Consider the following 15,528-nt stretch of genomic DNA (forward strand, 5'->3'; position numbering starts at 1 on the left):
TGTATTTTTCCAAATCCTTAATTTTCCAGATTCGATTTCGTGTTTTTTTAAAACTAGATGTTAATGATAACTTTTTCTGAATGTTTTCTGATGTTTATTTAGTGTCGTGTTGTATGTGACTCAAACTTTTACTGTTAATGTTGTTTTAAAGAAAGAAAGACAGGAAATCCTGCCGATAGAAGATCATGCATGTGTCTTACTTACTTAACTTCTATTAGATTTTTGCATTAATCTTTCAAAAGTACATTTAATCCCATTAAACTTGTTAAACCGTTAGGTAAATAGTTTTAGCAGTACAATAAATTAGTCTCAATTCAAAAGGGTCGATGGAATATTTCATTTAAATCTTGATGCAGTCAATCATTTGAACCAGATTGTAACTATAATCACACTAGCATTGTCTTTGTTACTACCATTGACTTCCATTTTGCTTTGTTCAATCTAATTAGCAAAGATCTTTAAACAAATCGAAAGTGTACTTTGCCTCTTGTACACTTTTGGAGATGTTTTTCATTCCATTATAAATGCCTTTCTCATTGTTTTACTTAGGTCCACCAGTTGAAGTGAATGTGAGCATGTGGGTACAGAGTGTCAGCTCAATCTCAGAGGTGGATATGGTAGGTTTTCCAATGTTGTAGTCGGTGATTTGTAAACAACGAGGGACCAGTATCACCATTGTTGTATAGGTTCAACAGTGTTAAGGTGAATGGAGTAAACACGTATAGAACACTGCACTATACATGAAGTTGTACGAAACCTTTCCTTGTGACAAACTGATCCCCTACCCCAAAAAGATCATATCCTTGACATCTCGCGTGGTTTTCCTCTCTCGGGATTTCACGCGTGTCTTTACCTCAATCAAGTTCACGTGACCTATCTGGTGATGGTGTCATCTGCAAGATTGACAGACATGTGGCCCATGATTGGTTTTATTGATTCAGGTGATGTGGATGGAATATCATAACTGGGACTGGCGAGGCTTCAGTGATCACAGAATATAAAGAAAGAAGGCATCCGTAGTAGTGTACATGTGACGGAAACTTTCAATCTCCAAAGAGAGAACATTGACTATTCACTGCGAGTCCGCTATCAGAACTCTTTACCGAGCAGGTCAACACTTAACGACGGTTACCAATGACGGGGCGAGGAGATTGGGTGGGTTTTGCGAGCTAAGAGGCCATTTTCTCTGCGCTCTGCATCCCGTCATGAAATAAACGCTGCACAGAATCTCCTGCTCAGAGGAGTTCATGTGAACTATGTGGATTTCCCGTCCCAGGACAAAATGGCTTTGAAGAGCGTGATGGGTGATGCTGTGCTAGTATGAAAACGACTTGCATTTGCGTTGTTCCCCTCGTTAAGTATCAACACTTGCTCACGACCACATCGGGTTATAGGATAGCTGCATCGCCAAGATGAATAGCTCAGCAATGAGAGCAGCTGCTTCTTTGTTCGGCACCAAAGGCAAATTGCAATGCTGATGAAAAAACCTATGCAGTAATGATTCTTTGAATGGTGAGGCATCAATCATACTTAATGCCACCTGCGTAAGGAACTCGCTTGCGACTGCTGACTCTGCAGGTGATCAGCGCCTCATAGTTCTGACACAATGACTTCTCATTGTCTCTGAGGACCTTGGTTAAGAAGACGGCTCTGCCAAGGTGTTCGTCTGCATCGAGATTCTAGCGAAGCCGCAGAACAGCTTCCCTTACAGAATCTCTCATACCAGGGCTACCCAACCTCACTAGTTGCCGCATCAAACTTATCAACAAGACAAAAAGTGTCCACATCAGATATTAATGGCGCGATCCGCCGATTCCAATCTAACCGTGTCTGTGTTAAAAGAAGATACATCTGGTAAAAAAGGACGGCTTAAGATTGCTGTTGGACATTCCCTTGGCCATCGATCACCTAAGGTCGAAGTCAAGTGTACTTTTACCACGAAAACATGCTCAAAGTGCTTAGACAGCTTGTTCAAAGAGGGTTGTCGAGCGCTTAACTTGTCTCCGAGTTTGACCTGAAATAAGAGCCTGTATGAGGATGCGAGCTCAAGCCCCTTCCAATAGCGTTGTCTGCCAAAAAAGATCCTGATCAAGAGTCCGATGCTTCATATGTCGCGTACGTGAATGAATTGATTACATGAAAAAAGCCCTCGATAATTGCGCTAGCCCGCCTAATGAGACGTGATTGCAGAGACCACGCTCTTACCCAACACAAACCGAAAGTTGAACATGAAAATGCAAAAAATTGTAAAGTCGACGCATGAATTCGTTTTGTAAGCTCACACTCATCAACACTCCATTAATGAAACCACTAATTTGTCACAATTCAAATCATACTAAAGGCGGCTTCGTTTTATTGCCGGGACGCGCATTGAATACATTAACTATCATCGAAGCGAGGCGCGCGGTTTTACGTGTGTGGTATTCTGATTTTACCATTAACTCGTGTAAGGGATTATAAGGTGTCGTGGTCGGAATGACAACTTGAGAGATTTTGGTGATCAGCAAGTCATCCTTGATTAAAAACATTTTTCGCATTGCTCACTTCGGAATATCATATGACATAGGTCATGAATGGATTGAATACATAACAATTCTTTTTGAATACCAAGCCACTTGATATATTTCCACATTCGCCACTTCCAGCAAGCAGACTTTAAGAACTCTTGATCAGGGATTGGCCAATCGGGATGCAGGTTTTGGCAATGCATTCATGGCCAGGATGATTACTCGGCCTTTAATTGGCCGAGTCCCAAATCCCTGCCAGAGGAAAGTGGCGAATGCAATTCTTGTTTTATGTTAACTCTCTCTTTCTTCCAGGATTTTACCCTTGATATGTACTTCCGTCAGACTTGGACAGACCCCCGACTCCGCTTCACCGAAATCAATGAAGAGCTATCTATCTCAGCCGACATGCTTCAGAAGATATGGTGGCCTGATACCTTTTTTGCCAATGCAAAAAGTGCCCAGTTCCACACGGCCACAACCAAGAATGCATTCCTTCGGATCTCCCCTCAAGGGAACGTTCTCAACAGTCTCAGGTGGGTCTTTTGCTATCTTAAAGCCTTCTACGTCCTCAGCCCTACCCTATGCCATTTCCTTAGAAGTAACGGAAGTAGCATGTTTGTGTTAAGCTTTCAAGTCCCTTCTACACCATGCCGAATTCCTGATGCCGATCATCGCTTGCTTTGTCTCTCATCCTAGCATCGTCGAGCACAAGGCTCCCGTCTCTCTGCAGGACGCTGCCACCATAATGAGGCAGCCAATTACACTTAGTTCAGTCGACTAACTGTCACTCATATAATAAAGCATCGCCTTCGATTGGTGATTCAAAGGCTACATCGTGCAAAGTTTACTTTGATCATGGGCGATCACAATTTTCGTGTCCCGGCATCGCCTTAACATATACTGCCAATCATCTGCAGTGAAGCCTCAAGAAATGTCACTGGGTGGGTTTTTGACCAAGTTATGGAGGATGAGTCTTTGCGTTTGTTTTTCTCAGACATTGCCATTGATTTTGATGTCATCTTTTCTCGTGCTTAAACAAGAACGGTCTCTGAGGAGCAGGCAAATGCCACGGGGAGATGTGAAACCTCATAAGAGATGCCAACCTAATAAAATGCTGGCGATTCAAAATTACATCAGCGCCATCAGCAAATCACGTTTTTTGTTCCTAATTGAATCCTGGTAAAGAGATAGTTGCGAAATTGTTGCCTGGAATTTGGTTAGTCAGGTAGTAAAGTATTGGGATTGCTTGATGTGAAATTTATCATCTCACTCTACGGAAACTCGAGAAAGATAACCGAGAGTTACCAATGTTGGATATTTCAAGTAGAATTCATTAGAGTCAGACCGACACTGGCGTTTACTTGTGGTCCAAGACGTGTGCAATACTAAGAGTTTACCAGTGTTCGGTACTGAAATTATCGTCAACTTCGAGTCTGGAGTCTAGTGTCGTCAACTAAGTCAAGTAAGAGCCACTAAGTCAACAAGGCATCATTTGCTAATTATTCATATTCGTGTTTCGTCTGAATCAGTTGATTTGATTAGCTTTTACATGTGGAGTTGGTGTTTTGGTCACTTTCAAAGCAGTAATACCACCACTTCATCACCTCTCTGTCTCAGCCGCGGACATTGAAAGGTCCTCGACTCCATTCGCTGTAAGATTGCCGTAAGCGTTATTGACTTGTGCCCAGTGTTAACCAGTTTCCATTCTAAATAAGGTCATACCTCCGTTACACTAGCATGATCATGGAATGAGACGGGAGCAGTTGTCCTGTCGAGTGTCTACACTGTGTCTGATGTGATTACTCTCAAAATGAATTTGTGTATACCATTCTTCACCACTGAACAATAAATAGGATGGAATTATCTTTTACACTTCAAAATGTAGAGTGTAAAGCAGACATTACTGCTCATCATGACATGATGAGATACCTAAGGAAGACATTGACCAATTCTTCACCATCCATGACTTAATGTTGTTGTGGCTAATTACCCAGCACTTGAAGTAGATTGGCGCCATCTCCTCCTACAAAACAACTAATGTCCGTTTGATATTCTCCTGTTCAAACACTGTTCCTGGTTCGATGATGTTTACCATGCGATGCCGCTTGTGAATCTAGTGAGGCAAATACTCTGCTTCTTTTTGTTGGATCCAATCAGGCAAAGCTTGACAAACTTCATTTACATATGAACCAGAGTTTAATCGAGACAGAAAGTCGTGTCATTATCTGATTGCGACAGGTTGGAGGAGATCAGATTCTCGTCTTAGAGAAAAGGACCTTCTAGGGTCAAATGAGAAGGTAGATTGGTCTGTGCTCCCAAGATGTGATGGAGGTGTGAAACAGGGCCAAGGGGATGCACACGATCTGAACCTGCTCCCAAGATGTGATGGAGGTGTGAAACAGGGCCAAGAGGATGCACACGATCTGAACCTGCTCCCAAGATGTGATGGAGGTGTGAAACAGGGCCAAGAGGATGCACACGATCTGAACCTGCTCCCAAGATGTGATGGAGGTGTGAAACAGGGCCAAGGGGATGCACACGATCTGAACCTGCTCCCAAGATGTGATGGAGGTGTGAAACAGGGCCAAGGGGATGCACACGATCTGAACCTGCTCCCAAGATGTGATGGAGGTGTGAAACAGGGCCAAGGGGATGCACACGATCTGAACCTGCCTTTATATAAGAGACGTTTATGCTTTTCCTATGTATTTCTGTTGTTCTTGCAGATTGACAGTGACGGCGGGATGTCCCATGGATCTCACCTATTTCCCAATGGACAGTCAGAAGTGTAGTCTTGAGATTGAAAGCTGTAAGTTCAACTAGACCTGGTTACAAACATTTTGAGCTGTCCAGGCACACTTCAGTCACACCAGTTAACATGGACTAAAGACATCTTTTAGTCATTCGTTTTGTCCGATGAATTGATGGAAATGCCCTTCTTCTATCTCAACCTTGTGAAAAGATGGAATATTTGGTGAAATGGCCGAGATAATGTTGTCTCCTGTAGAACGTTTTCTGCACAGAAACTATTAATTTGTGATGAAAAGTAAATGGTTTGTCCTCAGACCCTACTGAGTGGATCACTCCTCTCTCACCTTCCACTATCAGAAAGAACCTAATTGCATTCTGGCCTATGGGGCTCCTCATCACCACCCACAACGACACGAATTACTCTGTTTGCTGGCCACGTTGCCTCTTTTTCCGTGACCACAAAAAATCAATAGATTTTTCTCCAGATGGCTTCATCTAGATAACGTAGTTAGTGATCAAACCTGACGTGTTGTCACTTTTCATTCTCTAGTAATATTATACAGGGTAATCATTCACATTGCCCTTTTGTCTGAAGGTGAAAATGAGTTTTCTAGTTGTGATGGCCAACTGATGAGATCATGCCTGGTCTGACATAGCTGTGGGCCACCTGCATGGTGAATGACTGAGTTTTTCACATCAATTTTACGCGAAAGATCAATTCAGACAATGCTTTCAGTAGTTTTACTCTAAACTTATCCTTGCCTGCTACTCAGAGTGATGTTATGGAGTCAGATTAGGTTCCTAGAAGAAGAGAGACTATAGCTATCTTGGATGTTGTCTTCCTACATGAACAGATCCGATGCACTGTGGGTCCTGTGCTTCTGCCTAGAGTCTCCTTCCAAACACATCTAAGTTGTTTCCAGAACGGTATGGAAGACTCATTAGCACTTTTGGAGACATTCCTTTTGATTTAGAGTCAATACGCTTGGGCATCTTGGCTAAGACTGCTGATATCACGAAGACCATTGTAGTTATTGTTCTTGCTTTCCAGTTGGCTACACAACGAAGGATATCATTTACTTCTGGGCGAAAGACAAGTCACCGGTTGGCATAGCAAGTGATGTCCAGCTGCCGCAGTTCAAAGTCCAAGGTCACAATGAAATTGAACGATTGATTATTCTCAGCACAGGTAGGCAGGTCATGGCTTAAGAGGCATTGATTAACCATACTTCTGTTCATTGAGGACACGTTTAAATATAAGTTTGGGCTTCTGAGATGCCTTTGCTTTAGGTACAACCGAGTTTTAGGAAACAGTCAGGTATTGAAATCCACCTCAGTCTGATATCAATTTTGACTTGATTGTCCGAAAAACGTGACAACATGTGCACTACCTGTCCTTGTCAGTTTGCACATTATACAATAAAACAGCCAGACTGTGATAACCCATTCTCTCCTGCTTCGACTGCTCCATACATCCAGTCAGACTGTGATAACCCATTCTCTCCTGCTTCGACTGCTCCATACATCCAGTCAGACTGTGATAACCCATTCTCTCCTGCTTCGACTGCTCCATACATCCAGTCAGACTGTGATAACCCATTCTCTCCTGCTTCGACTGCTCCACACATCCAGTCAGACTGTGATAACCCATTCTCTCCTGCTTCGACTGCTCCATACATCCAGTCAGACTGTGATAACCCATTCTCTCCTGCTTCGACTGCTCCACACATCCAGTCAGACTGTGATAACCCATTCTCTCCTGCTTCGACTGCTCCATACATCCAGTCAGACTGTGATAACCCATTCTCTCCTGCTTCGACTGCTCCACACATCCAGTCAGACTGTGATAACCCATTCTCTCCTGCTTCGACTGCTCCATACATCCAGTCAGACTGTGATAACCCATTCTCTCCTGCTTCGACTGCTCCACACATCCAGTCAGACTGTGATAACCCATTCTCTCCTGCTTCGACTGCTCCATACATCCAGTCAGACTGTGATAACCCATTCTCTCCTGCTTCGACTGCTCCATACATCCAGTCAGACTGTGATAACCCATTCTCTCCTGCTTCGACTGCTCCATACATCCAGTCAGACTGTGATAACCCATTCTCTCCTGCTTCGACTGCTCCATACATCCAGTCAGACTGTGATAACCCATTCTCTCCTGCTTCGACTGCTCCATACATCCAGTCAGACTGTGATAACCCATTCTCTCCTGCTTCGACTGCTCCATACATCCAGTCAGACTGTGATAACCCATTCTCTCCTGCTTCGACTGCTCCATACATGCAGTGAAAGAGATGCTCCTCTTTTCCTAAGATGAGGTATCTCTGCTGAAATATCCATCATCCATCATCGTTTCAATGTGAGATCACTTGGTAACTAACAATGTCTCATTTCAGGAAATTACTCGCGTCTTGCCTGTGAGCTATTCTTCGAGCGAAGCATGGGTTACTATCTCATCCAGATCTACATCCCATCCACGCTGATTGTGGTGCTGTCCTGGGTGTCGTTCTGGTTGTCTCGAGGGGCTGTGCCAGCCCGTGTCGCCCTTGGTATCACCACCGTGCTCACCATGACCACCCTCATCTCCAGTACCAATGCTTCCCTTCCTAAGATTTCCTACCTTAAAAGTATCGATGTCTATTTAGTGACGTGTTTCGTCATGGTGTTTGCATCGTTGCTTGAGTACGCCGCAGTCAGTTATATAGCAAAACGGTAGGTATTACAAGCTTTCATTACCAACGTTTTGAACTGAAAGCAAGCTCAGGTGGTTCAGACAAGTCCTTGGCCATTAATCTATTGGACATAATGATGATGACTTCCGACTGCATTATAAAGTCCCCCATGGGCTGAAATCGTCTTTGCCTTTACCATACTCTGGGACCTTTGTCCGTCCACACTCTAGGAACATTCTCGACAGAGGTCGCATACTGGGGACATGTTTCAGGCAGTTTACTGCCAAACTTCATTAAGAAAAGGTTAACACCATGCTTGCGATGAAAGCCATTTAAAAAAGCAAATCAAGGAGATGAAACTATTGGGAGTGTGAAGCGGTTTGAATTGCATCAGCTCATGGTACTTCCTATTGCAGGTGTGCTCAAGCTGCTGCCGATGCCAAGAAGGCAGCCGCTCTGGCTGCTGCTGCCTCAGGCAACAAGCCTCCCACACAGTCACAGCCCACCTGTGACGGCATCCCACCAGATCAGCGCACCATTCCAGTCAGCCGCACATTTACTGCAGATGACCTCAATAATGGCAGCTTATGGAGACGAAAACACTCGAATCCAGAGCTTAGACACTCTTTCCCTACGGTAAGTATCTGGAGACATTCACCTTTTCCATTGGTAAGTAATGTGCGTAGCGTGAACTACAGTTATCTGGTCGTCATAGGGGGTGAACATCCCGAGTTTCTGGTTACTTTGGCAAACCATACATCTCCTGGACCATATCGCACTGGACATGAGAAGTGGTTGTGATCACTTGAGCTGTGCATGCCATCTCTGCCAAGTGGGGAAAACTAGCAACACTAGACTGATTTGTTTTGGCATTGAAAAACAGGCATCGAGTTGTCAGTCACAAGATAGGCAGTTTCATGATCACACCTTTTTGCAAGTTTTCTGAGAGTTTACTTGAGGCTATGTGTCGTCCCTTGAGGTAGACTATGTGTGCTTGAACAAACATATTACTTACTTGCAGTGTCTAGAGGAGTTTGATGATGACAACACTTACTTAAAAACTAACTTGAAATCGGATTCTTTCTGCGAGCTGCATGAGTTGCATGTGCTTTGTTTGTGGTGCACTTTATCCCTCTTATGTTTATCTCTCTGCACCTTTCAGGAAATACGACTATCATCCGTACGGACCAATTCCAATTACCACGCTGAATGCACATTACTTCCACAACCTCCACCAGGAGTCATGACTCCATCGGACTCTTTCGAATCGGAGGCGACCCGGCACCACAAGCTTCCTCACTGTCGAGAGTGCTGTAGTGTCAGACCGAGCACCATTGACAAATATTCCCGCATCTTCTTCCCGCTTGTTTTTATTTGCTTCAACATCATGTACTGGGTGACATATCTGTACATTAGTGTGGCGACTGATGACAAACGAAAACCTACGTAGAGAAATGCTGACATGTAGGATGAATCAGAGTTGTGCCGGGCTCTGCTTCAACTTCTTGCTGTTTGGGCTGCGATTCCTTAGTGTTAGGTTAACACATAGTTTGTTTTCCTTCAAAGAAACAACTGCAACTGCAACTATTGGAAAAGACGTTTGGTGTAGGGCACCAGTTGATACGAAATGATTCCAAGACAAGTAATCACTTGGTACATACTTAATCACACACAGTAAGAATTTGAAATAGTGCAAAGGTGGGAATTGCGGAAGGCAAGTGAAGGGTGGGTTTGATCAGATATTTTGTAAAGTTCAAGTCTTTCCTGATGATGTTATGTATGAAGACTTTGCTCAACACACTATGGAAGAATAGGAAATGTGAACCTTCACTGCAGAGACAGTTATTCTGGAGTGGATACGATATCGTTTCAGTTAGTAGAGAACATACTTTCACTCAACCGACAGGGGGTTGTCCATGTGTTCCTTATTCCTGGCTGTACCTATAGTTCTGAGTGTGAAGGTATACACATGTCCCCAAGCGCAGACGAACAGTTTCCATGCAATAAGCTCAAACTATGGGGATGAACCGACCAAGGGGAAGCAGGTTTTGGACATTTGCTTTGAAGTGCCTTTAGGAAAGTTAGCTTGTAGAGTGGCATCATCGTATCCAATGAGAGATCAGGGTATCAACACATGGCCTTATGCATGCGCTTTAGGTCATCATAAGTGTCTGTTTTGTCACTTTTTGTTTCAAATCTTTGCGTGAATATGGATAATCGTGGACCTGATCCCATTGTCCTTTCGTGCTAGAAAAGGATTGCCCACAGCCAGTTCATTTCATGTGAGAATATGTAATGTGTGACATACCTAATAATATAATGTGGTTTATACATAATACAAAATATCCCAATATCAGCTCTTTGTAATGCGAATCTTTCCTGTAAAGTAGGATTCCTGCTAACTTGCTTCATGTATTGAAAGGGAAGTTTCTAACTGCTTGACGTCTACCACCAAATAGACTTTGTGTAGAAACGATGCGTTGCAACAACCTTGCCATTGTCACTTCTTGATGTAAATACATTGTATCAACTGTTGAAGCTGATAAGCCTTTAGACCTAGTTGCATTTCCATGATGAAGTGAGAGGATATGCTTTTGTTGGACCATCTTAGCTCGTGTGGATGGCAGAGATGATTTGTATGTTCCTGTTTGCTTGTGTTTGGGTCACTATTGCTTCACAGCTTCAAAGACTGCATACCTGTATGTAACATTCTCATGGTGAAAACCTGTCATGATGTGTACAACTCCAGGCACGGATGAGGCATATAACCGTAGACCGGACATGTTCGCCCTATCCCTGAAAGATGTTGATCTGGCGGTGTGATTGAGAGTTTGAATGCTGTGCTGTAGACTGTTGTGTAAATGTGAATGTGATCACTCACTATGGAAATGCAATGGAAATTCCAGTTTTTACCAAGAAAGGTAATGGGACAATGGAGACTGGACAAATCAAGATGTGTCTGTCAGAGATCAGACAGCCTCTTCGGATCACTTTATTCTCATCATGAAAAAGTCGACATTCTTGATGTTGATTCGCTCTTTGTAATCGTTCATTTACTGTTGAACATAGCATCGAAACACAACGCTCTGTTTGTGGAAAATTTGGGGGAACATTGTCGATATATGATAGTTTAGGCTTGCTTCATGATCATTCTATTGATGATTGTGAGATTTTTATAGTGTAAATAAGTCACGTACATGGAATGTATAGATTTTTTATAATGATGTATGTTATGTGACATTGATCTGAGATAGGTTTTAGATCCTTGTTTTGTCTATTAAATATCTCATGTTTTTGTTTAAACTTGATAGCTGGATGTAATATGGGAATATTTTAGCAACATTTTTTTCAAAAGCTTGTATGTAACTTATGGAACAAGTGTGACTTCCTATTGTAAACAGAAACTTGAAAATGAACAGAAGCTGTGGCTATAGTAGCTGAAAGATGCTTCACAGCTCAAGACATGACTTGATGTTGAGTAAAAGGCAATACATTCTGACCCGTTTGGTGTCAACCTTACTGAATGAATGGACTTAAGATATATAACCTCTTTCGTTTATTTCTCATGTTCTGGTTGTAGGCATAGCAATGTTTATTCAAACTGGTGGAAAGTCACTCCACAATGTTTGTCTGCAGGTTGCCTTACTTCATGTACATAGTGTAAAATAGGATTCATCCTGGTCGAATGTACATTTAAATCAAAGATGGGATGTTTTAGATGCTCAATCAGAAATCACCTGGCATGGAGTCGCCATGATCAGAGAATAGCCCCTCAGCAAATTAAGATTATCATATCAACTTCAAGCATGTCATATTTGGCTACAGAGTGACACATACTATTAGATTTTAGTTCGTTGCCTCCATAGACATGAATCGGGTTACTTCAGCGAACAGAGAAGGACTGAAGAATTGAGATGAGAGCAATGGGCGCTAGCACTGGGCTCCACAACTTGTGGATAGCAGAGTGTACAGCAGGCTGGTCATGAACATGCGTATCACAGAGAGGCTTTGTGCCTCAACAGTTGTATTTTTTCATATGTGATTACCGAGACCAATATCTGCGATTTCTTATCTATTGTTATTTATGTATAGTTATGGTGATTGATTTTATTCTAAGTTTGATTCTATAAAATGTAGTATTTGTTATCTAAGTATAATTTTTGTGCTATTGGAACTTTACTTTTTATTCTACATTTTGTTTAAATCAAAGTGGGCCAAAATTTGGTTCTGACTATCTTTAGTGTTTTTGGTAGAAATACATGGTTAACAAGCATGTAATTGACAAATTAAAGGGAATGATATGTAATTGTTCCTTATCGCTGTTGGTAAACGAAACCATAATCACTTCAATTAAGACTTTAATCTTAGTCGTAGTTATCCGTTTAGTATCTTGTGTATCACCCTGAAGCTGTCATAACGACCAGGAGCTGTTAGGTTGCGAAGTGAATATTGGCTTATTCATCGCTGTTCATTTTAGGATGGGGCAGGTGCGGCCTATCGTTGTGTCACAATGCCTCCTGGCGAATTATATCTCGGTAAAAACATGTACACAGGCGACAATCATTGGTGATTGCATCACACATTACCTTTACCACGTATTTTTATATTCAAACTCACTATATCATCAAAGTGTATAATATGATCAATAAATCATCTTTGCCGTAGGCCTACTAATGTTTTTATTACTTGAGCTACTCGTGAACCCTGTGTGGCAGCCATGACCCGCCTAGTCTGGTCGTGGCAGTCTCGTCTTTCCCACGGCCCCAGGTGCCATGTCAGTTTTGGCCTAGCTGCGGCAGTCTCATGGTGTGGGATGTCCTCCACCTTCGCCTGGTTGTGATAGCCACATCGTGTACACGGTGTAGCAACCATGTCACGTGTGATCCGTTTGGGAGGCATGTTCCAACTAGTCCAGGGAACAAATCGATCTACATTAATGGAGCCATGATATTGCTCTATGACATTTGTTCCAGAAAAGATCTTTCCCCAACGGTAGTCGGTATAAAAATGATTTCATTTCACGACGGTTCCCAAGTTGGTCAAAGATATAAGGACGATGTTCACATCAATATTCTCTCAGCGCCAGTTAGGGTAGAACACAACGACAAAGCAACACCGATATCCAATCCAACGCAACTTTAATGTGAGACAAAATAAGCACACGACCAACCAGTCGTAGGGCTGAACTTAGAGTGGCCTAACATACATACATGTACATGCATACACAAATAGTATTAGGGCAATTACAACAATACATAAAAGGGTGTTATTAACAACAATACCACAATTACTGGCGCAACCTCTTTTTCTTTTAGAAATATGATAGTGAGAGTCCAATATATTCACGAATGATCATGAGAATGAGGTTTGAATTAGAAATGGCCGTAAAACTGCGTTTGCTTTCGATCACGGCAGGAGCGTCGCAGAGGTTGAGGGTCAGTGGACGCGGATATGCATGGTTCATTTTGGGTCGAAGGCTCGGCTATTTCCAGAGGAATCTCGGGAACGGGCGGTGGCGGTGGCGTCTGTATTGGCTCTGGGAGTTCGGATAAGGCACGTTCCGTCGCAGGTACGCACACGGTCACGTCGGAGTCGTCGTCATCGTCATCTGTCGAGTACTTATAGTTTTTAGTGTCTAGAACTACCTGGCTTGGTACCCTATAACACTCAGTTTTCTTGACCCGGTAAGATGCATTTCGCAGTTGAGAACCAACAAGCTTTCTGATATTGCACCAATTGTTGTCTAGTGACGTCAAGATGTAACGATCACGAGATGCGGACTTGTTACGATCGGCGTAGAGGTACACGATGTCGCCGACTTCCCAATCCTGTATTGAACCAGTGTCGGAGGTGCGCGTGTTCGGAGCTTTTGACTTTTCGCTATGTGGGTGATTGTCTTTGCGCTTACTGTGTTGATTTCGGATCAAAGACTCGTCAGACATATTCAGCTGTCTGTTCGTGAACTGGTCACGTTGTAGCATCACGTGCGGAGAGGCCTCTTGAGCGGACGCGAGCATTTAGGGTTGCAGAGGCAATGGCTAGGGTCTTCGCGGAGATGCACCCACCTGTGGGGTCAGTTTTTAGCAACTCCAACTCTAATTCCTGGACAGCTTTTTCGGCTACCGGGTTTTTGTTGACGTTCTTTACTCTACCAACTTCGATCGCGATTTTGAGTTCTGATAGCTGTTTGTCGCTGACTAAAGCTTTGAAGCCTGGCGCCGGGTCAACGCGAATTACAGCGTTAGGACCATCTAAGGGTCTAATATCAACACATAGGCGGATGAGACCATCGCGGAGTGATTCATGGCGCTCATCTTCGATAAGGGTTGACGTAGTGTATGACGTCACACACTCTCTGAGGACAAGGATGAACTGCCTGTTGCGCCTGATCACATCTGCAGCGAATGATACACCGACGGTGTCTGGCGGATCACAAGTACTTTGTTCCGCAAACAAATGTGGGGTTTTCAAAAGCGATGCGCATTTGTGACAAGACTGAGCGACCTTTTCAATGGACTTGTCGAGATCCAAGGCGAAGAAGTAGCGGTGGGTAACCGACTTCAGCTGATTGGTTGACGGATGGTCAAGCCTAACATGGAGAGCTGTCAGTAAGCCATCTAGTACCTGACGGGGAACGACTATTCGTTCACGCGTTGGGATGAGTGGTTCGTTCTGGGGTACAACCAAAAGACCGTCTTTTGCAATCGTCGCAGCGTTGAGGTAACGTTTCACGTCCTTACTGTTAGTTACCTTTTTGGAAGGGCGTGTACCTTGCTTGAGGTGCGCATGTGTGCGTCTTAAATCTACGCACTCAGACTGGATCGATAGCCATGTCGACCTGCTGGTAAACGGGAGCTTTTGAATGCCGGACACAATGTCGGATACGTTTACAGGTACGCGTCGAACGACTGAGTCCTCGGTTTGTTTTACGAAACTGCAGATTTGGCAACCTTGCTCATCACATGGTGGGGCATTGCGGCTTGCAAAATCCGACTGCAGTATGGAAGAGCCCGATACATGGCGTATAGATACCTGGTATCTACTCGCTGTTGACAGGAATGAATGTGGTGACTCTAGGACTAGCAGAAAACTCACCGCGGCAGAGTTTCTCAAATGCTTGTACGCATGGTTTACTGTCTGTCAAGACACAAGTGTTTTCTGTGGCTTGGATTATATAAGGACTAAAATGTTTGACAGCTGCTGCGATTAACAAAGCTTCGACCTCGCACGGTAGCCAGGTAGCTTGTCTGTCTCGTAGTTTTGCGCTAAAGAAACCGGCTAGGTGTACCTTGTCTGACCGAGTGACGTCGAGTGTAGCGCCTAGACCAGGTTTTCTAAATGCGCCGTCTGTTACGATCCACAGAGTGTCACTTGGACGAGGTAGCGTGATAATGCGATTTGTTCCAAGTGTTTTCTGAGCGCTTTTGAAGGCTTCACACAGTTCGTCAGACCAAACAATTTTCTCTTTGGACTCGCGGCCGGCGGTAGCTTGGTCTAACAGAGTGAGTACATCGGAACATCTCGGGATAACGCGGGCAAGTACCTTATAGGCGCCAATGGCTGGGTCAAGTAGGTACCTATTCTTTTCG

At 43.6% G+C, this 15,528-nt stretch overlaps 1 protein-coding gene across 2 annotated transcripts in view; it reads left to right on the plus strand.

Moving 5' to 3' along the window:
- LOC135493999 (gamma-aminobutyric acid receptor subunit beta-like) overlaps positions 1-12,598 on the plus strand; it is an 84,570-nt gene extending 71,972 nt beyond the window's left edge. For both annotated transcript variants that reach the window (XM_064781720.1, XM_064781721.1), the window contains exons 3-9: positions 550-617; positions 2,820-3,040; positions 5,234-5,316; positions 6,310-6,447; positions 7,664-7,979; positions 8,356-8,575; positions 9,102-12,598. In XM_064781720.1, coding sequence (XP_064637790.1) covers positions 550-617; positions 2,820-3,040; positions 5,234-5,316; positions 6,310-6,447; positions 7,664-7,979; positions 8,356-8,575; positions 9,102-9,389 — 1,334 coding nt within the window. In that variant the 3' untranslated portion in view covers positions 9,390-12,598. The remainder of the gene's footprint in view (positions 1-549; positions 618-2,819; positions 3,041-5,233; positions 5,317-6,309; positions 6,448-7,663; positions 7,980-8,355; positions 8,576-9,101) is intronic.
- Positions 12,599-15,528: the final 2,930 nt, after the last annotated feature.

This window comes from Lineus longissimus, chromosome 9 (assembly GCF_910592395.1).
Source record: "Lineus longissimus chromosome 9, tnLinLong1.2, whole genome shotgun sequence".
Lineage (NCBI taxonomy): Eukaryota > Metazoa > Nemertea > Pilidiophora > Heteronemertea > Lineidae > Lineus > Lineus longissimus.